Source organism: Cyprinodon tularosa, unplaced genomic scaffold (genome assembly GCF_016077235.1).
Source record: "Cyprinodon tularosa strain WSP-4 unplaced genomic scaffold, ASM1607723v1 ctg318, whole genome shotgun sequence".
NCBI classification, from domain to species: Eukaryota; Metazoa; Chordata; class Actinopteri; order Cyprinodontiformes; family Cyprinodontidae; genus Cyprinodon; species Cyprinodon tularosa.
In genome coordinates, this window is record NW_024039028.1 from 1771346 (window position 1) to 1797624 (window position 26279).

The 26279-nt window shown below is 43.5% G+C and overlaps 1 protein-coding gene across 1 annotated transcript; it reads right to left on the reverse strand.

Annotated features, from left to right (window-relative positions):
- Positions 1-249: 249 nt before the first annotated feature.
- On the reverse strand, positions 250-24814 carry il6st (interleukin 6 signal transducer). Its single transcript, XM_038292842.1, has 16 exons — positions 24591-24814; positions 24221-24326; positions 14463-14766; positions 12331-12472; positions 9749-9909; positions 9491-9651; positions 9102-9258; positions 7887-7954; positions 7554-7803; positions 6797-6967; positions 6545-6646; positions 2903-3046; positions 2684-2827; positions 2508-2604; positions 2344-2425; positions 250-840 (listed from the first exon to the last, which is right to left on the reverse strand). Exons 2-16 carry the CDS (start codon positions 24305-24307, stop codon positions 277-279), a joined length of 2634 nt encoding a protein of 877 aa, XP_038148770.1. The 5' UTR covers positions 24308-24326; positions 24591-24814; the 3' UTR covers positions 250-276.
- Positions 24815-26279: the final 1465 nt, after the last annotated feature.

Sequence of the window (26279 nt, forward strand, 5' to 3'; positions counted from 1 at the left end):
CTCAGGGTGACTTGGTTACACAGCGGTGAGGAAAAAAAACACATGCAGGTCCCCCCCATCAGTCTGGGACAACGCGGCCCCCCCCCCATCAGTCTGGGACAACGCGGCCCCCCCCCCATCAGTCTGGGACAACGCGGCCCCCCCCCCCATCAGTCTGGGACAACGCGGCCCCCCCCCCATCAGTCTGGGACAACGCGGCCCCCCCCCCCATCAGTCTGGGACAACGCGGCCCCCCCCCCCATCAGTCTGGGACAATGAAACCAGCCCTGTTGGTTCCTACTGAGGTCTGTAACCGGCCAGCTGAGGCATGTAGCTGGACAGGGGCGCCCCCGTGTCATCCTGCAGGCTGTCTGACTCGGGGGTCTGCTCGGCGTCCTCTTTGAGGGGACAGAAGGGCTGCTGCCCCCCCCCCAGCGGTCTAAAGTCGTCCGGGTTCGGAGGAAAGACCGTCTCTCTGGGCGAGCGCTGCAGCAGCACGTCCGGGTGTTCCTCCGAGTCCAGCAGCGGCTGCGTGGACTCGGAGCGGGAAAAGATGGAGTGCTGCGACTGGGAGCCGGGGGTCTGGCCCTTGTAACCGCTGGACGCCACCACAGAGGAGTACTGGACGGTGCTGGCCGTGGAGTCGGCGAGGTCGGGGCCCTCGTCGCTGTCGGAAACGCTCTGGCGAGGCGAGGACATGCAGGAGGAGCCGCCGATCCCGCTGCTGTGCTCCTCGGACAGGTACTTGTCCTTCTTCAGGGACAGACTGGTCTTGTCGTCTTCGAAACCGAGCTTCACCTCACAGACGCCGACATCGAGCACGGAGACGCCGGTGACGCAGTTCTCCTTCGGCGTCTCGGCCTGCAGGCAGAAATATTCTATTGATCAGAAAGCCTAAAGCCCCGCCCACACCGCTCCGTCCCACTTTATAACCTCCCATCCCATTTCTGCTCCTCGGCTCTGAGCTCTACACACTTTCTAACCATTTCCCACATTTGATTATGAAAAGTTATTAAAAAATAAATAAAAACCAGTGACTCATTCACTTAACAAGCAGCATCTAGAACCAGAACAGATAGAGAATGTTTATCTATCAAAAAAAATAAAGAGATCTACGTCTAAAGAAAAGAAAAAGGGAGCAAGAAACGGCGTGGCCTGCTCTGTCTGACCCTCCTTAGTTTGGTTTCTGTGGGTGTCGTCAGAAAATTTAGATTTCTCTTATTTCACATATTGATTTATCCTGTTTACTCACTATAAAAGTTTTCACTCAGTCAGTTTCACCTGCAAGGCCACATGATGCCTGATGGAGGGTGTTTATAGACAGACTTCTTCCTTAACAAGCCAGATTCTTTCTCAGGTTTATTATAACATGTTACTGTTTAACCAAAGTGTAATTTGCTTTGACTCTGACTACTTTCCATTGTTGTCAGTAAGGAGGAACAAACGCTGCTGGATCAGAACAGGGCTGATTACCGAGCAATAAGGACCGTATGATGAACTAATCTGTCTTTGAAAAGATAAAAATAAAGGTCCGACTGAGTGAAAACTATGGATCTACATTTATTTAACTGGAATGAACAGATGAAGATCACTAATTTATCAGTTTTCTGTCCTCCTGAACTCCTATCTTGGTGAAAGTTTTCTATTTTAATGTTTCATTCATTGTTTTATTCCAGTCTGTCCTGCTTATTTTATACGTGACTCAGATGAACAGATTTCAGTTTGGATTTTCCTCCAAAGCGGGTGAGTTTTACTTTGTTACCGCATCTCTATTCCTGTCAGACCCAGGAAATTGCTGCATAGCAGGACTAAAATAGAACTGGACTGTCAATTGGAGCTACGCTGCCCCCTGCTGGAAATCATCCCCACTGACTTTCAATGAGCGTTAAATGCCACCACCTCTGAGGCACGATTTTCTGTCAGACTGGAGGTAAAACAGGATTTGTTGTGTTTTTGGCTTAAAGGAAAAGTCGCTCATATTCAGAATCCAAACTTCTGAAAGTTCTTTAAATGTGAAATGATTCCATCCTGTTCAATAAATGATCAGTGTTTTTAATTCAGAGTAATTTTCATGTGAATGTGCTTTACTGGAGGCATCCATGTTTGTCAAAGAACACTACTGCCACCTACTGGTTAGTGACGTCACGGTGCGCCATCGCTTCCAGACTCAGTGATCGTGATGAAAATTACTTTAATTTTTTTACCGATTAGTGCCAAGTTCATTAAATAACTAGGAACGTATTATCTTTGGGTATAAATATTGATCATTCCTTGCTGACCAGACTTTTCCCTTAGAGGTCCAAAGTATCAGCATGGACAAACACAGGAGAGGAGGCGGATGTGGACGAGCCTGTGGACGGTTACCTGCAAAGGGTAACCAGGGGACCAGTTTCCAATGGTGCTCTCTCCGGGGTTCGGAATCTGAGGCCAGAAGTTCTCCTTTATTCTGAGGAAAAGGAAACAGCTGCTGTTATGAAGCTGAGGGGCTGCAGGTGAATCGCTCACCCCCCCCAAAGAGAAAAACGTACACATCTTTTTTATAGATGCAGAGCAGGATGACCATGAGAACGAGGAAGAGGAAACACAGGCTGACTCCCACCACGATGCCCTCCACCATTCCTGGAGCTGAGAGACCAAAACAGTTCACATCATCTTCATCATCCTCCATGGGGGTCAGAGTCCACCGTCTCTTCCACAGACTCACCGTGTTTCAGGGTGTTGAATGAGTGCGGGGTGCCGTTCCTCATGCCCGCAATGGTTGACACTCCAACCCACACCTCGTACTTGGTGTTGCCCGACAGCTGGGTGAGGGTGATGGAGGTGGCGTTAGCTGGGACAGCCATGGGTTCTGGAGGGACCAAACGGAAGCAGCAGGTTAGGCAGAGCGTGGCGACCCTGAGGTCTGCGGGGTCAGCGTACGTACCGGGAGGCTTATTGTTCCTTCTGTAGAACACGGTGCAGTTGGTGATGAAGCCCTGCCTGCGCTCCAGCGGGACAGGGCTCCACTCCAGCACAGCGTGATCGTATCCTGGGACGGTCCTGGTCACAGACGGACCCTCTAGAGGAGCTGGAACAGAACCAGAACCCTTCAGTGAACCAGATGCATTTATTCCAGCACCACAGACAGGAAGAAGCTGACATTTATGGAGACTATTTGGTTCCATTTTCGCTGCCAGCAGAAAATAAGCTTTTCTGAATAAAAAAACAAACGGATAAACCAGCAATTCAAAGGTTCAACTGTTTGAATCATAGAAACATCTTAAGAGTAACTTTGACGTTTTCTCAGATTTTTTATTACCTTCACTTCTTTTTAAACCTATTTTTTTCAGATTGACGTAACGAATCTCGTTCTTTTCAAACTGTTTTCCTGATCTCTCCCTCCTGGAAGCGGGCTTTCCATTTCTCTGCTGGACTTCTGGATTCTGCACTTTTTGGTTCTGTTTAGGTTTTCATTTCACTTTAAACCATGTTTTTCTGTTTTCTACTTTTATTGGTATTATTTCCATTCTGTGTTATTTTCTAGTTGTATTTGAGTTCTCATGTATTCCTTGTTTACCCTCCGTGGCCCTCATGTGTCAGTCTCCTTTCCCCTCGCTCTCTTCTAGCTCCTTCCATCCACACCTGCTCCCATTTATACACCACCTGTTTAGTTACCGTTTGCTGGTTCAGTCTCTTGGCTCCTGATCTGGGTTTTCCCTGATGTCTTGTAGATTTTCGTATTTTTGCTTCAGTTGCCACCTTTTTGTTAATTAATCTGCATGAATCCACCTCAGCTTCCGTCTCTGCATTTCAAGCCTCCACCCAACCTGATATGGATGCTGGCATCAGCACTATTCAGTGATGGTTAACGAGGCATCATGAAGCCAAACTGTAGAGATGCTGCATTGATTCTATCAGAATACTGACACCTGCTGGACTTTTAAAGACATTACAGGCAGCTGATTGGACAGACTGAACTGAATTGATTTGATGACCTAGAACAATGATATCATTGAAGTTATTGGAGGTTATATTCTATTATTTCATATCTATGTTTAAATTGAAAATATCTTTGATATTTTTAGATGCAGCCAATAAATAATGTAAACATATCATAAAGTGAAAACATAGGGGGAAATGTGAATGAGGATGCTGCCGGACTAGGATTTTAAAACAATCCTAATTTTAAAACAATCAGTTCAGCAAAAACTGTAAATTACTAAGAGCCAATTTAAAATTAACTTCAATTCAGATGAACGGCTGAAACTTTTCTATTCCTTTTAGGCTCTATAATTCTGGATGATTTTAATGATAAACCACGAAAGCTGAGACATTATTTGAACAGATTTTTCATGTTGACAGATTTTAAACCCAGTCAGTCGGTTAGAAACAGCTCCTGGATCGGTCACATGACTTTCTGGATAAAGCGGTCAGCTCCATGGGCTCCACGCACGCACCACACATCGCCGTTAATGGACCATCACCATCACTATTGGTGAGCGTTTGGATGGAAGAGAATTTGTTCTGAAAATTTATTCATTTTGCAAAACTAAAAATACAATAAGAAAAAATGTTAGATAAAATTTTCAAACCTGCTTTCTAAATATTTTTATTTTAGAATTACATTTTTTTTTTTTTTACTTCAATTTAGTAAATATTTTTTGTTTTCAAAAATAACAGATAAAATCCCCCCCACAGATTCTGGTATTTATTCCTCTTTACTCCGATGCCTTCTGAGGAACTTTATGACCAGATGTGGGTCAGCAGCTGTCGGGCTTCCTACAGATATTAGGGCAGTGGGATGGCGCCCCCTAACGGGCACCCAGTGTAATTACAGGGGGCATTGTGGGTATGAATAAATGACTCATTTTTTATGCAGTGTTGAATTCTGTTGCACGGTAAAACAGACGGATAAAAAAAAAAAGATTTAAAGGGACACTATGCAACATTTTTCAGTTAATTAATGTGTTCCATAACGTTATGGATGACTAAATGAGTCATTTCAGGTTGAACAAAGGTTTTCTCGGCCGCCCTGGTGGTCTGTGGGGGAAATACCGCACTTGCAACTGCAGGAGCCCTCGACCCGCACCCACAGGCTCAGAAGTCTCGCGAGAGTCAGTCTTGCTTTACGGCGAGAACTGCTACACCCCCCAGTTAAAAGCATTCTCGTTGCTAGCACAGTGGCGATCTTTGTGCAGTTATGCTACGTTCACGCAGCAAAAGCAGCAAAATCGCGTCTGCTGCTTCATTTTTACTGCTTGTACCAGTTAGTTCTGACGCGCGGCTGAAGCAGCTTTGCTGCTCTGGCTGCTCGGTGCAAAAGTGTGTCTGACGCGCGTTGGGCGGAGCTTCACTATCCTTTCTCTGCCTTGCAGCTATATTTGCTGTGATCAGTGGGAATAAAGTAGTTTTAATATGTGTTTAAGTGAGAAAATACACCTGAAAACGTAATCAGTGCAGTCAGTTCATTCAGATTAATATCCTGCCTTCCATATTTTTTCTGTCGGAGCCGCTCAGACCCCCACATACCAGCGGGGCGCCGACAGTATGGATCCCTTCATCAGCAGCGGTTCACCGCGGCAGCTGGTAGGTGTTTTTCATCTAAATAATCCAAACTGCATATTCTGCCGGCAGATTTCTGCATTTTAAGTTAATTTAGGCGTCAATAAACTGTTTAAGAGGAGAGATCATCAGCGCTGTGTCTCTCTCCCTGCGTTAAACGCACCCGACGCGCTGCTTCAGCTGCTCAGACGTGCTGCGCCTGGTGCTCAAAACGCGCCGCGGGACCTTTTGCTGCGCCTTGACGCGCGTCAACCATTGACTTTGCATGTAAACTCGCTGCTTCTGTCGCGCCAGCTACGTCCAGTGTGAACGCAGCATTAGTCATTCTCTGCTAAGCTCGAAACAACCGCGCCTGGCTTGACGGAGAAACCAGGAGAACAGCTGTGCATATTTACGACAGTGCACTTTTACTTTCGCCCTCTGGAGGGAGCCTCGCTGGAAAATCAACACCGGTTGCATAGTGTACCTTTAAAGGTGATTAAAGTTAAGAGTCCCTTTCAGTTAGCGTTAGCTACCAAGACTCAGCATCTATAGGAACAACCGTCACACGTGACAGGGGTTGGTTACCATGGTGACAGCAGGAGAACCCGCCTCAACATCCAGACACAGATACTATGGATGGTTTAGATCCACAATTACACGATCAGACCGGCCTAGTTAAAGTCTGGAAGTAGATCAGTTAAGATTTGCTGATTGGGGGGTCGGAGCACCGCCTCAGGAGGAATGAATAGAAACAAAAGCAACACTTCCTGGTTTGTATTAGTGAGAAAACTTTTCACTTTATCTCACCGTTATAGACTAGTCTGTGTTGTTTTATTATGTAATAAGGTCCTAATAAAAAAACATCTGATATGTGACTTGACAGAAATTGGTTTCAAGACGTTGCTGTCATTTCCTGAACCACCTGTAGATCAAGATGATGCCCCATCTCCACCCAGCGGATCCGGCCTTCAGCTGCTGAGCGCTGGACTTCCTGTCCTCAGGTAAATAAAGAAGAAACAAAGAGATAAACGCTTCTCCTCACCTCCTTGCTCCAGATAGGCTTCTAGACTCGTGGGCTTCAGGAGCCAACCAGCCCTGATGGGATACACCGATATGTTGTAGCAGACGAAGCTCTGCAGCTTCCCTGGATGGGAGGGAGAAAACGGGCTGGATGAGAGCCTGACCTGCAGCGCTGCAGCGCCGCACTGGGCACCAGCTGAGGCTGACTTTACAGGCCTCCACATGTATGACTCCAATGAGAGGAGGAGTCTGCAGCCTAGCAGGAAAACTGTACCTTTAATGGCGGTTTTGTTGGTGCGTCCGTTTTCTCTCTGCCAGTCTGTGTGCGTGCGGTCGGACCACTGGATCACGTACTCTGAAACAGCTGAACTGTTGGGCCGTTTCCACGCCACAAACATCTGGCCATCCTGGCTCCACACCTTCATTCCTTCCACTCTGTGTCTCCCTGGGAGAGAAGCACATGTTAGCACTGAGCTAACATGCTAGCATTAAGCAGATATTTCTTTTATAAAGCTGCAGATATTAACAGCTGTTCTGGATTCTCTTTATCTGATGAAAGAAGTCAAACGGTGCAGGCTCATTCTGAGGAGGACGTCACGTCACTGTGAGAGCGTTTCACCGGGACGACCCAGACAGAATGGTTAGCCATGCTAGCAGGACGGGTTTTTTTGTTTTGTTTTTTAAATAGAAATGTTCTAACTTTTGGGACAATATGGTCTAAAGAGAACATTTATATACACGTTAAAGCCAGAATGCTTCCCTACGACTTTATGCCTGCTTTATGCTCGACTTGTCGCTGATGTCATCGCAGCCAGATGACGCCATTTCAGCGCTAATGCCCGTCCCTGCAGAGCACCTACAAAAAGCTCTGCATGTTTAACAGATGGAAAATATCGTCTGATTGGGAACATAAATATTTCCACCATCAGCAGACTGCGTCTGTGTTCCACTGGGATCAGCCGTTCAGCTCAGGTCCCGCCTCTTCTAATCGCTGAACCGTGGTGTTGATACGTGCTGCAGGGTCGACCTACCGGCCAGGCTGGATGGCACGTGCAAACACGCCTTTGGAGAAGTTCCCACAGAGTTGCTGGCAGTGGCGCACGCTTTGATGAACATTTGGTTGGCCAGAGAAATCCTTCTGAGCGGAGTGATCCCCTGCCTGGACATCCAGGTGGCTCCAGACTGCTGAACTGGGACCACCTCCTGCTCACTGCTGTCATTTCCGCTGCGCTGGATCGTCACGTTGAAAGCTGTGATCCTTCCGTTGGACATTTCAGGATCCTGAAAGGTCAGAGTCACAGATAGAGACGTGCTCTTAGGTCAGGATAACAGGGACGGGCGGATAAACGAAGTATTAGTTTTACCTTACAAACCAGCTGCACCTCTCCACCACCCGCATACAGCATCCACAAATCCGGTTTACTGGCCGGGCCTGAGTCACAAAGAAGAAGGTCAGCCAGGATCCATCATGTCTGCAGTCATACATTGCTGGTTTTTTTTTAGTTTTTTTGGGGGGGGGGGCTGCTTCAAAATGGGACCACAGACAGGAGCAGACATTTCCTCTGTAGCTACGATGAAAGCAAACAGGGGGTTTTCCGGTTGATCCACCCGCCGCTGGTCGCTTTACTTCCCCGTCATAAACTAACTCTAATTTAAAACCAGGCTTTGCTGTATAAAACCTGGAACTAAACGCTATTTCTGACATTTTGAATTGAAAAATCTTCCTGGATGGAAGAGAAACGTCTTCAAACTTGGAAACAAAGTCCAGTGGATTGTTTTTGAATTTTTTTTGCTTGCCTGGAACTACTGGGATCAGATTCATCAGAAGCGTGATGCACGGCTGTGTTTGGACACCAGAGCACCCCTGCATGCAGTGCTGCATTGGATCCTAATGTTGTTTTCCAACGTTAGCGCCGGCAGTGCTTCCTCCAGCTGATGCTGTGCTGTTAGCGGAGGTAGCTACTGAGGACGTGACTGCGCTGATTAGCTGCTGTCTGCTCCTGGCAGCTGATCCCAGGGTCCGACTGCATGTGAGATTTTAAAGCATCGACACCCATTTTGCCGAGCTTCGAACAAAAACTCCTTGGTCATCTTTAAATGAGCATTTTCCCGTTCTCCAGACTTTTCTCTGCCTCCCAGACACACGGTACCAATATGTCTGCAACCTGCAAACAGTGTTGCCAACTCCTCAGTAAGGAAAGTGGCTTTTTTGAAAAATAGTCACTGGAGGGGTCTGAAAAGTTGCTAAATATAGCGACAAAGTTGCCGAGTTGGCAACACTGCCTGCAAACTGTTTTTCATTTTAATGCTACTGATACATTTAATGAATTTTAATGCCATTAAATCAATTTAATCTAAATGAAATTGATTTAATGAGCCGTGGAAACCCTGTGCTCTGAGATGCTCTGACCACCGGTCCGTCATAAACATCAACCAATCAGAGAGGAGCTGCTAAACTCGGATGTTAGTGGAAACTCTGCTGCCATCAGGGCAGGTCCAGACGATGTGACCTGCCGTGATGTTCAGGCTATAATCCATCTCCTCAATCATCGGTCTGAGGATGAAAGCGGAGCACGTACTGTCCTCTGGTGTCGTTTGAGTCACATTGGCGCTCCAGTCGCTCCAGTAGCCTCCGCGCCTGCTTTTGCAGCGCACCTGAACGTCATACTGCTGGAAAGGTCGAAGCTTCTGCAGCCTGAAGGAAGTGATGTCTTTCTCTGTATATTCTTCAGGGACCTGTAAAACAGAGCGCTCTGCTGTGACATATAAAATGACAAAAATAACAGCTGGCCAATTTTTATTCCTAAATATACCAACTTCCTCAACCAGCCGCTTGGACAAAACACTGTAAATCAACATACATTAGCAACGTTTTCACCCTGAGATGGAGAAGAGGTAGAAAAGCTCCTGCCTGAAGGTCAGAGGAGCTGAGAATGGCGACATTAACACTTTCCATCTGTGAACTTACACTTACATGTCTCCACACGTGGGATCCATGCGGGCAGAATCGGATTTGATAAGCCAGCTTTAAATACACGCGTTCAATAGGATGTTCCCATTCGATAAGAAGTGAAGTAGGAAACATCTCCTCAGCAAAGACTTTCACATTGGATGGAGGAAATGTTTTCCCTGGAAAAGATCAACCAAACAGTCAGGGGACGATCCCAGCGGAGGCTGCAGAACAGAAAGGCCTTAAAAACATCAGCATTTCCAAACGTCTACTTACCAAATTCTTTAGCGTCTTTCTCCAGATGCTCAGACTCTGCTTTTCCCAGTGAATTGTGTGCCACCACTCTGACAACCAGCGACGTGTGGTGAGGGAAGACACCCATAGGCACAGTGATCTTGGTGTCCTGCGTTGTAACCTTAAATATTTGGCCCGGATGTCTAAACAAAGAAGAAAAAAGTGATCAGTTTAGTCCTTCAAACATTCCACCAAATAAAGACATGCAATCTAAGAACTTCACACAAGCGAGGACCATGTGTGGGTTTGCTTTTTGCTGAGAAGCCAAACATCTGCAGCCTGACAGATCTTCCTTCGGTTTACATCACCGCTCTGCCATAAAGCAGCGTCTGTGTAGGCGGGTGTGAAGGCCCGACCTCAGGGCTTAGCGGTCATGCTAACAACACATACATTTTGACTTTATAGAAAAACTCATCCTCTACATTAACATGAAACAATCATCATATTACATTTTATGCAGCTATAACTGTTTCATCATTCTAGTTAGCCACCCAATGCTAAGAATACTTCATGCTAACGCTACCTCGTGCTAATTATACCAAGTGCTAAAACTACACAACGCTAATGCTTTCTAATGCTACATCAACTTCATGCTAACACTACCTCGTGCTAATGATACCAAGTGCTAACACTACACAATGCTAATGCTATCCAATGCTAGATCTGCTTCATTCTAATGTTCCCTAATGCTGACAATATCTAGTGCTAATGCTTCCTAAAGCTGGATCTACTTCCTGCTAACGCTACCTCGTGCTAATGATACAAAGTGCTAACACTACACAATGCTAATGCTTCCTAAAGCTGGATCTACTTCATGCTAACACTACCTAGTGCTAACACTAAAAAATGCTAATGCTTTCTAATGCTAAATCTACTTCATGCTAACGCTACCTTGTGCTAACACTACATATTGCTACTGCTATCCAATGCTAGATCTTCTTCATACTACCGTTCCCTAATGCTGACGATATCTAGTGCCAACACTACAATTCAATTCAATTTAAATTCTATTCACTTTATTTCATGGAGTTTTTCCTCTCCACCGTCACTACAAGCATGCTTAGTGTGAGGGATTGCTGAAGAGTCAATGAGTCGATGCAATCAGCTGGTTTTCCTTAGATAGAAAACTTTGAATCAATCTGACTGGATGATCTGGTGAACTGGAAAGTGACCTGAGATGACATGATGTGAATTGGTGCTATAGAAATAAACTGAATATAATTAATTAGCCAAATGCTAACGCTGTTAATGCTTCCTCATGCTAACGCCAATAGATGCTACAACTACCTCATAGAAACGCTACTGTAATGCTATCCAATGCTAAAGCTACCCAATGCTAGCTTAGTGCTTGTATAAACTGTTGAGATTAGAACTATGCAGTGATGCTGCCTCCTTAATGATCATAGGCCAACTGTAGATTAATGCTGTTTTTAGTGCGATCTAGAACAGAAGGAACCAAAAGGAAGCAGACAGGGAAGATAATAATACTATGTTCAGAGTGCAGGCAGCAGAAGCGGCTAGTTTCCATGCAAAGTCAGTGGTTGATGCTCATCGAAGCGCATCAAAAGTTTCCTCAGCGCATCTATAGCAGGAGCAGCGCCTCACGACCTTCTAAGCATCTGAGGCAAGCTACGCGCTTCAGAAGCAGCAGCTGCTGGAGTTGGAAAAATGTAACTTTATCTGCTGGACGCGCCGCATCAACCAATGAGAGAAGCTGATCTGGGAGCTGGCAGGGAGTCAGACGCAGCACTGCTGATGCAGAGCGCTATGATCACTCCTCTGAAACAGTTTATTAACGCCTAAATTAACTTCAAATGTAGAAACCTGCCGGCAGAATATGTTGGCTTTTATTATCCTGCTGCCTGCAGTTTGTAGCACAGACCTGAAAAACGCTAACATCTACTTCCAGCCGCCACCAACAGGAGGGGAAAACCCTGGAGAGGCGAGCGGGCCTGAGGCAGCTGCTGCTGGGGATTCCCAGTGACAGCGCAGCGCCGGTATGTGGGGGTCTGAGCGGCTCCCACAGAGAAATAATCTTTGAAGGCAGGATGGTAATCTGGATGAACTGACTGCACAGACCATGTTTTCAGGAGGACTTTCTCACTTCAACATAGATTCTAACTACTTTCTACCCGCTGATCACAGCTAATATAGCCGCCATTGTTCCAGGCAGAGAAAGGACAGGGTAGCTCCGCCCACCACGTGTTTTTGGTGCTTCTGCAGCATGCAGTCTGAACGTAGCATCACAGTCACTGTTACAAAGGAGAGGCCTAAAGATGGAGTAGAGCCGTTCTGAGTGGTTACAATAAAGAAGAGGATTTAGAATGGGCCACCATCAGTCAGCATCTGGACCGCATGTGGATATTCAGCACAGGTTAAAACTGAACGGGTCTCTACACAGGAAATACTTTCTCCTTCCTTTGAAACTAATAAAGTTATTTAATCAGTATGAAGCATAAAGAAAATCTAAAAAGGCTCCGGTCACAAAACTCAGGCTCTTTGTCTGAAGGTAGAGCTACAGATAATAGAACATTAGGAGTTCTGCTGTAACAGGAGGTACTCACTCTTCCACAAACAGGGTGTAAGATGTTGGGACATGTTTGGTTTGACGACTGGCTGAATCCCACCTACAGGTTAGATTGCCGGAGATCCAGCGTCCCTCCTGCATCGCTTTACATGACAGATTCTCCGGCTTCTCTGGGTGATCTGATGTGGGGACAAGCAGAGAGACCAATCAGGAAACCCTCCTTCAGAACAGCGACTGCTTCTAGAAAGTAGGGCTTCACAATATTAGAGAAACAACATACTAGATCCCCACTTTCTATGGATTCTTTCTATTGTGGGCATAAACATAGAGGATTCATAGCGAGTCCAGAACTTCTGTCCAACGACAGCCTAACTTCTGCATGACGCACGGCAGCGTAATGCCCAGGAAATTATGAGTCCTGAGGGGGGCAGCGATGCACCCGGCCTGCAGAAAGAGATGCCTTTGATCGCGGTATTAACCTAGCTGCTGGTTACCACCCGACAAAATAATGAAGAAAGAAAGCAGGTTTCTGGTGTCAGCAGATTGAGCGTCATGTCTGCTAGGAAGTGTGTTGGTGGTGGGCGTGAACGCAGGGAGGATCCATCACTCACCTTCTGGCTCACCCTATGATGGGGATGAAGTCTGGAGGAGAACTGTCGGTTTCCTCCTGTGAACCCCTGCTATACCAAAACGCTGCCAATACGCCATTATACAGTAGCTGGAAGTTAGAAACACGTTCAGCGCTCGTCTGGAACACGGCAGATACGCTGATATGTTGGAGAGAAGTTCTGGAGAAGTTACGCAGAAGTTACTCAGAGGTTTAGGATCAGCTAGACGCCATGACTTTGGGCAAGTGGCTTTCACATTTCATTTGCCCAGAAACAGTTTTTCCTTGCCCAGTATAATGTTTGATAAATATAGTTCCTAATATTCATTTTTGTATATATATCAATGAAACATGTTTGTTTTTTAAATGTTTTTTGTAATTCAGTATTTTTTAAGTTTCCAGGTTCCTGGTGTGTATCTGCATGCGTCAGATAATGAACTCCAGCCTACATTACCGTGTTAACATGCTTTTCAATCCTTCCTGCTCATTCTTTTCAAACTAAACTTTGCTTTAAACTGTTGTGTGCTTGGAAAAATATAAACTGTAATGTTAAAAATCTAAAAAAAACATGACAGGTTAAAAACTTACACTACTACTACTCACCAATCTAACATGTTTAGCTCTATAACATTTAAATGCACCTCCCCAATGTCTAAGAGAAAAACATTTAATGAAAATGTTTTAATGTATGACCTGCATCACTGTACAGAAGATAGAAATATTTACACTGTGCGCATACAATTATTATTATTTTCCTAATCCCTGACTGATCATTTTTAATCTAGCATGTATTATAGTATAGATTAAAGTCATCATCCAGCTGCTGCTCTGCAGAATTCTCTCCCAAAGAGCTGAATCACGCCATGTGGCGAGAATGTGTACACAACAACAAAGATGGCGCCTGCAACGCTTCTGGGTCGTTTTCATCGAATGTCGGTGATTTTAAAGTAATTTTGAGTGATCAATAATTTTTTTTTGCGATCATTCATCAAATGCAATGAAATTTGTACTCTCCCGACAATAAAAACTACTTACCCCGGGAGATCAGGCGATGGTTAACATCAAGCCCTGCATCAGATAACTGACCTGGAAATGATGGCATACGGCGGGATGTCGACGTACTCGCCATATGATGACGTGTTCCAGCATGCTTCAGCGCGCTCATAGCCTATCCAAAGCATCCCAGCGTTTTTGCCAGATTTTTCGCATGTCAGGCACACGCTGGTCTAAATCTTCCAGGTGTGACAGCGGCTTTCGTCCTTTCATCCTACAGCAGGTTTATTAAACGCATCTCATTCATTGCATCACGGCTACAGAGACCGCGGCCATCATGGATCAGAGTTAAACCATTAGCTAACATTACTGCACTGGGCTGTGAAATGTACTTTGTTTATAACGATGCATCATAACCAGAAATGTTCTACATATTTGGAAAACAAACTAGAAATAGAGTGAAGCACAGATTCCTCACAGACACACAAACATTCACTGTTAATCAAACAGTAGAATCAATGGAGACAGAGAGGATTACTGCATGTGGGACTACAGCTGAGTGAACTTACATCCTTTCGTGATCCAGATTCCATGCAGAAACTTGGCTTTATTCAGGAGAACGTAGTGGGAGGTTCTCTCGGCGGCACAAAACAGCCACGCTTCCTCTTCGTCTGTGATGGGGAGGGTCACAGACACGGCTGAGGCATTAATCTTTGTGTAGTATTCTTCAGGAATGATGGAGGAGTTGATTTTCCAGTAGAGATCGTCTGCAGTGACTTCTGTGGTGTTGAGGATCACACATGTAGCCGTGAAGTTGGTGCCGATCTGGACCACTGGGCTCTGCGGCGTAACCATCAGATGGTTGGTGAATCCTGCAGAAAGAAACACACAGACTCAGGGCGTTATGAAGTATGTTATGCATTTAAAAGCTCTTCTAATTTCTGTCACTAATCAAATAAATCCAAGAACTCGGCCAGCAGCTCAAATCAATGTCAGACGGTTCACAGCGACTTCCATTCAAAATATCAGAATCTATTAACAAAAACATTTCAGCTCCTCATCAAGCATTTTCTGTCAACTAATCTAGTAAAGGATGATTAGTAGCAGGGCCGCCTGGATCCGGCACTGATATCAGAATATCGGCCCGCTTCGGAAATCACAGCCTTTAGAAGTGTAAGGGGGGGGGGGTTCCACCAGTGGCCCGTCCTGAGGTGTTCCAGATGGATGAGCCCGACCAGCGCCGTCTCTCTGCGCTGAGTCCCATGTGTGGTTTCCGGACGTGCGATGTGAGCAGGTAGATCGCTTCAGAGCGTCGGGCCGCACAGCGAAAGAACAAACATGGTGAGCTGTGAACTTTTAAACCCTGCGGTTTGAGCTGTAGCGATTGAAAATATGGTAGAGTGGATGTCCTTAAAGGGACACTATGCAACATTTTTCAGTTAATTAATGTGTTCCATAACGTTTTGGATGATTAAATGAGTCATTTCAGGTTGAACAAAGGTTTTCTCGGCCGCCCTGTTGGTCTGTGGGGGAAATACCGCACTTGCAATTGCAGGAGCACCGACCCGCACCCACAGGCTCAGAAGACTCATGAGAGTCAGTCTTGCTTTACGGCGAGAACTGCTACACCCCCCAGTTAAAAGCATTCTCGTTGCTAGCACAGTGGCGATCTTTGTGCAGTTATGCTACGTTCACGCAGCAAAAGCAGCAAAATCGCGTCTGCTGCTTCATTTTTACTGCTTGTACCAGTTAGTTCTGACGCGCGGCTGAAGCAGCTTTGCTGCTCTGGCTGCGCGGTGAAAAAGTGTGTCTGACGCGCGTTGGGCGGAGCTTCACTATCCTTTCTCTTCCTTGCAGCTATATTTGCTGTGATCAGCGGGAATAAAGTAGTTTTAATATGTGTTTAAGTGAGAAAATACACCTGAAAACGTAATCAGTGCCGTCAGTTCATTCAGATTAATATCCTGCCTTCAATATTTTTTCTGTCGGAGCCGCTCAGACCCCCACATACCAGCGGGGCGCCGACAGTATGGATCCCTTCATCAGCAGCGGTTCACCGCGGCAGCTGGTAGGTGTTTTTCATCTAAATAATCCAAACTGCATATTCTGCCGGCAGATTTCTGCATTTTAAGTTAATTTAGGCATCAAAACTGTTTAAGAGGAGAGATCATCAGCGCTGTGTCTCTCTCCCTGCGTTAAACGCACCCGACGCGCTGCTTCAGCTGCTCAGACGTGCTGCGCCTGGTGCTCAAAACGCGCCGCGGGACCTTTTGTTGCGCCTTGACGCGCGTCAACCATTGACTTTGCATGTAAACTCGCTGCTTCTGTCGCGCCAGCTACGTCCAGTGTGAACGCAGCATTAGTCATTCTCTGCTAAGCTCGAAACAACCACGCCTGGCTTGACGGAGAAACCAGGAGAACAGCTGTGCATATTTACGACAGTGCACTTTTACTTTCGCCCTCTGGGGGGAGCCTCGCTGGAAAATCAACACCGGTTGCATAGTGTACCTTTAAGGCAGCTCTGACAGAAGCAGCAGGGTTTAAGTCTATTCTGTCTATGATGGAAGCCATTTATTCTCCTAAAAGCTGACTGAGCGGCAGACTCAGTTTTCTCATTATAAGCGATTAGCTCCAGGAGGGTCACCAGCCCTTTAGACTGGGTGTGATAGGAACTGGTTAAAACTGGTAAAAGTCTAAGGCTACGTTCACACTGCAGGCCTTGATGCTCAATTCAGATTTTTTTGCTTTGCCGTTCATATTTCCAGATATATGCGACTTGTATGTGATCTCCTGTGTGAACTGCAGTCAGACAACGCAAGTGTCCCGCATGCGCAGTAGAGGACGCTATGACGTCACAGGCCAGCGTGCTCTGCATTTACAGAAGTAAACATGGATGGTAGCGCCGGCGCGCATCTAGCGGTCTTTTCCAACCATAAAAACTCAATCTTTTCAATATAGTTAAACATAAATACCGCTCTCCGCATCATCATCCGCCATGGTTGTTGTTTTTCTTACAGCTTCTGCGTAGCAACACGCAGAATACTGACCTTTGTGGGGTATTAATGACGTTCAGGTTGGATGAATGCGACCTGAATTATATCGGATCCAGGACCACAGAGCCAAGTGTTCTGGGTCAGATATGAGCAAAAAAAAAAAATCGGATTTGTCACTTCAGGCTGCGGTGTGAACGTAGCCTAAGATCCAAGAGGAAGAAGTCACTTCTGGAGCCATGAACATGAACAAAACCAGACGGATCGGCCGATGGAAATCAGTTTCTCCAGGGATCCGTAAGACCAAACTGCTGGGAAAGAGTCACTACCGTCTTTGGGAGATTCGTTACAAGTTCTGTCCAACAGGGCCACCCGTCCAAAATTAAAACCACCTCCCACATTTCAATGGTGATTTTGAATGTTGGGAAAAGAAGGAAAAGTCATCATCGTCAGAGTTCAGGCCATAAACCACAGCATGGCTGCTCTTTGTGTCTAAACCTGCTTTCTGATAAGAAAGGAAGCAGCCATAGATTGGAAACACTTTAAAACTTGCTTCACTTTGATCTAGTTATCAGCCAGTAAACTGATCTGTATTTTAATAAAAATTAATCTCACAATAAGTTGGTATAAACTTTTACCCCCTACTGTAAATCAATGGAAAGAGAAACTAGTGCACGTTTATACGATTGAGAAAATAACAGCAAAAATTAAACTTGTCCACTGGTTTATTTGAGAAAAGATAAAACCCTTTGAAGACATATTTCCAGTTAATATGGTAGTAAGTAAGATAAATGTAAACACACAGGTACATATTTGAAAGGCATACTTAACATATATCTCTGTTATGTGAAAAATAAAAGTCACTCGGGAAAGATTTTTCCTTTATTTCATCCCCTCAGTAAAAAAAAATAAATAAATAAAAAATAATAATAAAGAGAAAAAAAGCAACAAAAAACATGGATTTCCAGCTCGCCGACCTGTTTAGTTGTTGTTTCTCAATTGTTTGTATGGTTGTATTGAAAGTTGTTGTTTCTGGTTTATTGTATTAATCATGGATTTTGAATATGATCAAATAAAGTCTTTGCTCAAAAAAAAATGTATTAATTTCAATAACAGTCTTATTCCCATCAAATGAATAATAATAATAATGAGAACACTCATTTATTATTTATAATTAGGACAACAGGAAGATCCTTGCAGCGCTAATGGAGCTGTGCAGAAATCCCCGCATTAATGTAGCATTAGAATTGCAAAGAAGTGTTTTGATGAACTCATTGGTTGAATATTATACGTCTTCGGTTCCACGCAGAAGTGATGCTGACAGGAAGCATCAATGAACCGTTTGGGCTAATGGCTTCAACGACCCCCACAGTTCATGAAGCTTCATGTCGCCACCTACTGGTGGAGTCCAGAACTACAGTTAGTAATATAATCTGGGATAGGCTTTGCAATGGTTTTTCTTGTGATTTTATCCATTCAAGTTCCTTTCAAATTGTTAATGATTGTTGTGTATGATAGCAATCATTATTATGAACAATCATTTAAGCTTTTTCTGTGGTGAACAAAATGAAAGGTTTTAGTCATTTTTATTCAAATATTATAGTTGTTCCACAGTTTTTTGTTTGAATAGGGTTGGGAGTTATGTGTTCAACTAATCTTTTTGCTGAACCTACCAATCTATATTTGTAGAAGGAAAAACAAATAGAAATTAGTCACATTAGCCAAAATACTTGTTAAGTATTATTGCAACTTACAAAAGTCCAAGCTGGACTGGTCTGGAACGAACAAATTAAGGATTAGACGTCTATGTCTGACAGCTGATGCTACTGGCAATGGAGACTACAGATCAGAAAGCATTATTACTGATGTAACTTTAACCGCTGGTTTGATCAGATTCTGATCATTAGAGACGAGGCTCGTCTCATAACATCACCACCATGTAGCTGGAAGAACTGCTGATGCTGCGTGATGCTCAGAAATCTAGCAGATTATTAGCTGTTGAAGCCGATAGAGGTGGGAATGAAAGGGACTCAGATTTCAGCTTTTTAAAAACCTACAGTGCAGCGATAGAGATGATTCCTTCCTTCTATCATCACAGCCTCCAAAGCCTTTACAGGGGACTAAACATCTGAACATCTGGCCTGGGCAACCATTCCCCTAACCAGGGGCGTGCACACATAGACACTAGGTGGTGCTAAAGCACTAGGAAGTTTGCCCTCTATCAAAGAAAAGGCCCTTTTGAAACTGTTTTTTTTTTTATTATTATTAATATTATTAAGATTTTACTGAGGTCGGTTTTGAAATGATCTTTTGAAAACCTGAGCCATTAAAAACGACTGAAACAATGCCCCGAAATGACCGACCTCCTTACGCACACCCGACCAGCCTCTCTCTCTTCCTTTGTCACGTGAACTCGCTCGGTCGCCCGCAGGGCATGCCAGATGCGCAGCATCATAGCAGTTTTCAGATAGCAGGAACGGTCGCTGACAGGCTGCTTCTCCCGTGCCCCATTAGCCAGGTAATATACAGATCAAGCAAATCATTTTGTTGTGCATTAAAATGTCTCATTCAGCAGCACCAAACACGCATTTTGCCGACTGGTCACCAGATAAACTAGTTGTCTCCTTGTAAGATGCTATTTTACTTTTTATATTTTGTATCCATATTTTTTATCTTAAGTGTATACATTAGTCTATTTTATTGCATGACGTATACCCACAGTTTTTAGATATTTTTATAATTTTATTTACCTAATCCATATTATATGTTTCATGTTGTACGATTGTACCATAAAAAATTCCTAGTTTGTGAACTCCTTCACTAACAATGGCAATAAACCTGATTCTGATTCTGAAAGTTTTACACTGTAGCCCAAGTCAATGACAGATAACGTGAGGACGACCACATAGGCTACAAATAATTTTGGTAGAGTTTGCAATTGCAAATCTACGGAAGAGGATTAGGGCCACTGAAAAAAAAAAAAATGTTAACTGATTTTTAAATTTTATTTCAGTTTAGTATGGGAAAAAAGTCAGAATTCTGACTTTAATCTCAGAATTCTGACTTTTTTCTAATAATTCTGACTTTTTGCTCAGTATTCTGACTTTAATCTCAGAATTCCGACTTTTTTCTCAGAATTCCGACTTTTTGCTCAGTATTCTGACTTTAATCTCAGAATTCTGACTGAATTCTGACAATAAAAAAGTCAGAATTCTGACATAAAGTCAGAATTCTGACTTTTTTCCCCGTGTTAAACTGAAATAAAATTTAAAAATCAGTTAACTTTTTTTTTTTCAGTGGCCCTAATCCTCTTCCGTACAAATCTATGTGTAAAGACAAACGTTTACTGTTGTTAGGCAACATAAATTAACACATTTTGGTCTCTTTATTGTCTTAATTGTATATTGATTTAGTAATTGCAGCACAATGCCAAGAAAGGAGGGTTAATCATATTGAAAAATCTTAAAAGCTGTTCACATTTTATTTTTAAGTGGTTTGTGCAGCAGGTATTAAAATAGCTATTATTTTGTAGGCTACCATAAGTCATATCCACGTGACAAGACTTCCAGTCATGTTGCCCTAATAGCCCATTATTTAAACTAATGTGGCATATTTGTTAAAGCTATTATTATTATTATTATTATCATTATTATTATCATTATTATTGTCATGATGGTTATTAATAATATATTGTAGCCAGTCACAGCAGGGAAGCTCTATACCATCAACATATAACAGGACAGGAGATGAGGAAGAGTTCAGGAAAGACACAGAGACAGAAAAAGACCAGGATGAGGGGAACAGATGGGTGAGGGAAACCAGATGGGTGAGGGAGAACAGGGAGATGAGCCAGATGAAAGAAGTACGCTTTAGTCTGTTCTGTTGGTGATGTGACTTTTTTCCATTGAAAACTCACGTTTAGAGAATGTTACAAATTTTTTTTTATAATTAAGTGTTACACGTGCGCTAAAAAGTGCCCCCCCCCCCCCCCCTCCTGAGCACCTGCCCCCCAAAATGTCTGTGCACACCTCTGCCCCTAACGACCTCCTTCTGAGACATAGACCAGTATCGGGCATTGCAGGCTAACAAAGAACCCAAAATGACTTCCCATCCTAAAGGGTGGACCCGTTCTTTTGCTTCACTTTGCATGTTTTCTAAACCAAACCAAGGCTTGTTGAGCTACTCTATAAAACCTGGAACTCAACACTGTTTCTGACATTTTGAATTTAGAGAGACGGGAAGAAGTGGGTTAAAAATAACATATTTCTTTTGCAATAAACATTAATAGTGCTGCAAGTAGGGCTGAATTAATGTGATTAATCGATTATTGAAATAATCCTATATTTAATAATCAATTACTTGTTAACTGGAGTACAGAGGAGCTAAAACATGCTTTCAGCTGAAAGAGAACGCGACACGCCGAGAGCAGGAACTATACCAAGATAATCCAAAAATATATAAACAGTTTGCATTTAAGATAAAAATATTTTTCTTCTGTCAATCAGCTTTATCCAGAACTCCTCAAGTGAACACATTTTTACTTTCACCTGCTTTAATTTAGTATAAAATCATCTTTAAGAAACCTCTAGTTATCTGATAGTAATTCGATCAATAGAAAAAAAAATTAACAGATTAATCGTTTTGCAACATGATCGTTAGTTGCAGCCGGAACCGCATGTAGTCTTAATTCCAGACAGCCGGAATATTTATAACCACTTCAGTAAAATTATGTCCACATTTATTAGCTCACTTCTGCTTTTTACGCTCGTCTTTATATAGGACAAGAAGAAACTGAAACAGGAGTCACAGAGAATCATGTATGTGCAGGAGGCCCTTGGCGTAAATACATCCTCGCCGTATGGCACTCCGTTAGAAGAAAATCACAGCATTCCTAAGCAGTGAGTTAAAACCTCCACTTTCTCTGGAAACGGAGGCTTCTGAAGAATAAAGCTGCAGCATCTAAGAATCCGTCAGTTAAAAAAAAAGAGAGCTGAGGAGGGAGAGAGGCTGATGGCACGATGTGAACCCTCTGGGAGGGGCTTACATGTATGAAAGCCTGCAGACTTTGTTTGATTTTAACTTTTTTCATTACTTCTATTTTCTTCCTCACTATTACTCTCTGAAGTCTTGTCCTCTCTAACCAGGTCGTTTTCAGACAGTTTTCTTGCTTCTTTCCCTTTTGCACATTGCTATTATTACTATTGTTGCACTATTGTCACCCATTCCAGGGAGGCAATAAAAGTTCTACTGGATGCACTTTGTTTTAGTCTTTTTCCTGCTTCTCAAAGGAAGGCAGCAGCTTGACAAAACCATGATGGACACTATTTTACATCCAAGCAGGATGCAGTTTTTCATATATAAACACACCAACTTCAATCAAATGGATCGGCTGATACTGCATAACCAGGTATCGGGTATCGGGTCCAAAAAATGGCATCGGAGCAACACTAATTATTACCTTTTTGTTTTAGATCAGTAAATATTAGGGATGGAACGGTTTCTGAAAACCGTCCGAACCGTTCGGTTCGACTGTCTCGGTTCGGTTCGCGTGTGTTGCGTTCGGTTCATGCGCTGCTCCTTTTTCTCATAGGCGAAGCGTTTACACTCCAGAGCAGAAGGTGGCGGTACTGTGACCAAAGCCAACCACCGGTAGTAAACAAGAAGAAGAAGAAGCGAAGCAGCGTAGCCGGGCGTAGCAGGGGAAAAAAAATCAGTTGTTGTGTAGAATTGTGTGGGTATGGCGAGTGGGAAAGAACAGGAGTTGGAAGACGCGCCAGCAGCACTTTATAGGTCTGCTGTATGGGACCACTTTGCATTTAGAGTGACCTACGATGACGGCGGAAAGAAAGCTGTGGATAAAAGTGCAACAGTGTGCAAGCATTGTGCAACACGTTTTGTTTATGCTAGCAGCAACATGTCAGGCTAACAATCAACATATGCCAAACCGAAAACCGTGACCACGAAACCGTGAACCGAACCGTGGATTTTGTGAACTGTTAGTAAATATATAGTTACATGTGTATATATTTAAATTTTTATCTGAAGTTCATTTGTGTTGTATTTTATTTCTTTAGATGATGAATGTGTGCAATATGTTGTTCATATACCTGGAGCGTGTAACAAAGAGTATTTCCCCCTGGGATCATTAAAGTATTTCTGATTCCTGGGAAGCTGCCATGGTGTGGAGGTAGAATCCGTGACCCGTATTCAGGCTGTCACAGGTTCCAGTCCTGCTGACCTGCTGGCAAAATGTCTCTCCCCTCTATTGTTACTCACATGAACAACCTACATACTTTAAAAAGTAACAAAATAAAGAGCACCAGAGCCTAAAATAGACACAGACAGGCAGTCAGACTTCCCTCTATCAAGCACCACCACTAAGGGTCCAATACCATGGAGAATCCGTGTATCATTCGTTCTTTCTATTTTCAATTGCCAATCAAAAAACAAAAAATAAAAAATTGACTGGTTATTTTGTTATTTGTTTTTTATGGTTAAACCAAAAACGAAAAAAGGATTTGTTTTTCATATATCAATTCTAAGCTCAGATCAAGAATACGAAATGGAAAAACGGACAGCAACGCAGAATTTGTTTTTAATATTTAATCAGTACAGTTTACGTGACCCGGAAATAGCTCTTTGCGCAGCAGTTGGGGTAATGAAGTAGCTACCATGGCGACGCTAGAACCACACACTATGTTGATCGAGAAGCTGTTTGTTGTTGCTAGTTAAAAGTACAGTGCACAGAAAAGTTTCAAGAAAAAAGTTATACCTGGAAAATCCTGCAAATTTTCTCCGTTGTCATGTCCTCCTCAAGAGTCACACGCTTGGATCCTCGAAATAAAACGTAACTGTCCATGGCTGATAGGTCCGACTGCCTTATCTGGTGCAGTTTGATCGAACGTGGTGGGAGTAAGCCAATTGTTTTTTTAGCTAACGCTCCACCAAACTTCCGGGTCACGTAAACTGTACCGATTAAATATTAAAATCAAATTCTGCGTTGCTGTCCGTTTTTCCATTTCGTATTCTTGATCTGAGCTTAGAATTGAAATATGAAAAACCAATCCTTTTTTCGTTTTTGGTTTAACGATAAAAAACAAAAAACAAAATAACCAGTCAATTTTTTATTTTTTGTTTTTTGATTGGCAATTGAAAATAGAAAGAACGAATGATACACGGATTCATGGAGGCCACAGAATGCTGCTGATTCTAAATTCTACAGTCCATGGAAATATTTCCTGGAAAAGAAAAGTAGCTTTTCCAGGGAAACTTTCCATTTCCTGGGAAATCTGGGCGAGCAGAGAGCAGAGGAGGCATGGAAACTGACCGTGCTGAGCGTGGATCAGAGGGCTGATGAGGGCCATCTGGAGGACCAAGGAGGAGACCGTGGAGCAGACCATGGAGGACATTAAGGGAAACATCATGATGAAAACCGCACTGAACCTGAAATCAGAACGAGAGGCCATCAGGAAAAACAGACAGCTTCTACGTCACCGAGATGACGTACTTTTTCGTTTAAACCAATTTTCCAGAAGAGCGAATACCGTCTAAAGTATATTTATTCTACATGTTAACAGGAATACAGATGTAAAAAGTTCGCCATTTTTAAGCATCGGACTATAAGAGCAACTCGGCACATGTTTAGCTCAGCCAGCTAGCTGTTAGCTCCACCGTTGCTATGCTAAAGCAGAAAACAGCACAACTTACCTCGGCTGCTAAACAAGCAGCATGTTTTGGAGCTTTAAGCGTTCTAAACCTCTCGGTGAGACGTTCGTTTATCGCAGTAACCCAGTCAGTCACATCCCCTCGGGAGATTCTGGCTTAGAACCACCCACTTCCCGAAAGGAAAGGCTGTGTCGTAATAACATTGTTATGCTTCGGGTCACGATCAGACATGATTGCAGGACCCTCAGAACGGAACATCCAGCTCTGCTAGTTTAGGGATCAGCGGAAACGCCCACTGGAGATATACTGCTTCATGATTGGTCGAAATAAGTGTCGGTTCTGTTCCCAGCCAATCTTTTCGCTAGAATGTTGGCGTTTGTGGCTACGCACCATTTCCGTAACGGCAAAAGCAGGCGGCGTGTCGCGCGTCGTGTTATTACTTTCTAAATACTTTTGTTGAAAATGTTTTAATGAAAGGTTGATGAGATATCAGACTTATTGACCTGAACAGGTCGCCATTCTTTTTAGGTGCTGGGAATTCCCTAGTTTCAGATGAGTTGTTGCCCTCCTCTTCAAATGATTCCCAGCCTCATCACAACGGCTGACTGACATGGAGCAGACCCACTGTGTGTTTCCGGGATGTCTCCGCCCCTCAGTTACAGGAACAGACCATGCAAATATTCCCCACCGAATTAGCATTCAGTCAGAGACAGTTTGGCGACTAAATATTGAGAAGAGACTAAGCTGAGGTATGTTAAACAAACCCAAGGGATTGAGTCGGGTTATCTTGGTTTAATGGAGCCACGGCTCAGTTTGACCAAAGCAGTAACACATCAGTTACCATGGTGATGACCTATCGCGCAGCCAGTCTGCCTCAAACAGGTGTTGTGCTGAGAAAGAGCTCCCCCGCCGCCCTGAACTCTCGCACATTGATGAGAAAACAGATTGAAATGTGAACTATAAGGAAACGTTTAAACATATTCTTAATGTTTTCATAAGGCCTTTAAATTGAGAGTTTTGGTGGACAGATAATTTTGAATGAATGCGATTTTTAGTTGTATGAATACACAATGTGCTGCAGTCAGTGCGCAATAAATAGATTCTCTGCTGAGTGGATAATTTTTCCTATTAACTCCATTCTAGATCATTTCTGACACTTCATTTGTTAAATGTAGAATGTAGAACAATTCTCAGCACAACACTTATTAAAAACATAATTAATGTGCACAAATAAGGAATGGCTGTATTAACCATATGTGTAAACAGAGTTGTATGGGGCCCCCAGGAACTCGGGGCCCTAGGCAACTGCCTAGTATTGCCTAATGGTAGTGATTGAACCGTTTTGCCAAATTGCTTCAACGATCCCCACAGTTCATGAGGCTCCATGTGAACATGTCACCACCTACTGGTTAAGTGAAGAACTACAGTTTGTAATTAAATCTGTGATATTTTTTTGCATTTTTTATTTAAGGTGCAGCTTTTCTGCCATTTTAGTGAAATAAACTCAGACAGTGAAAGTGTTTGTGCAAATTGGACAATGATGAGTAAAACGAAAGGTGTTAGCCATTTTTATTCAAACATAGTTTTTCCACATCTTTTTGGTTTTTAATCGGGTTGGAAGTTGTGTTCAGCCAATCTTTTGGCTAAAGCGACCTAATTTGGCAGCGTTAATACCGAATCTATATTTTTACTAGGGCAAACCAATGCAAAGGCTCATTAGCCAAAATAACT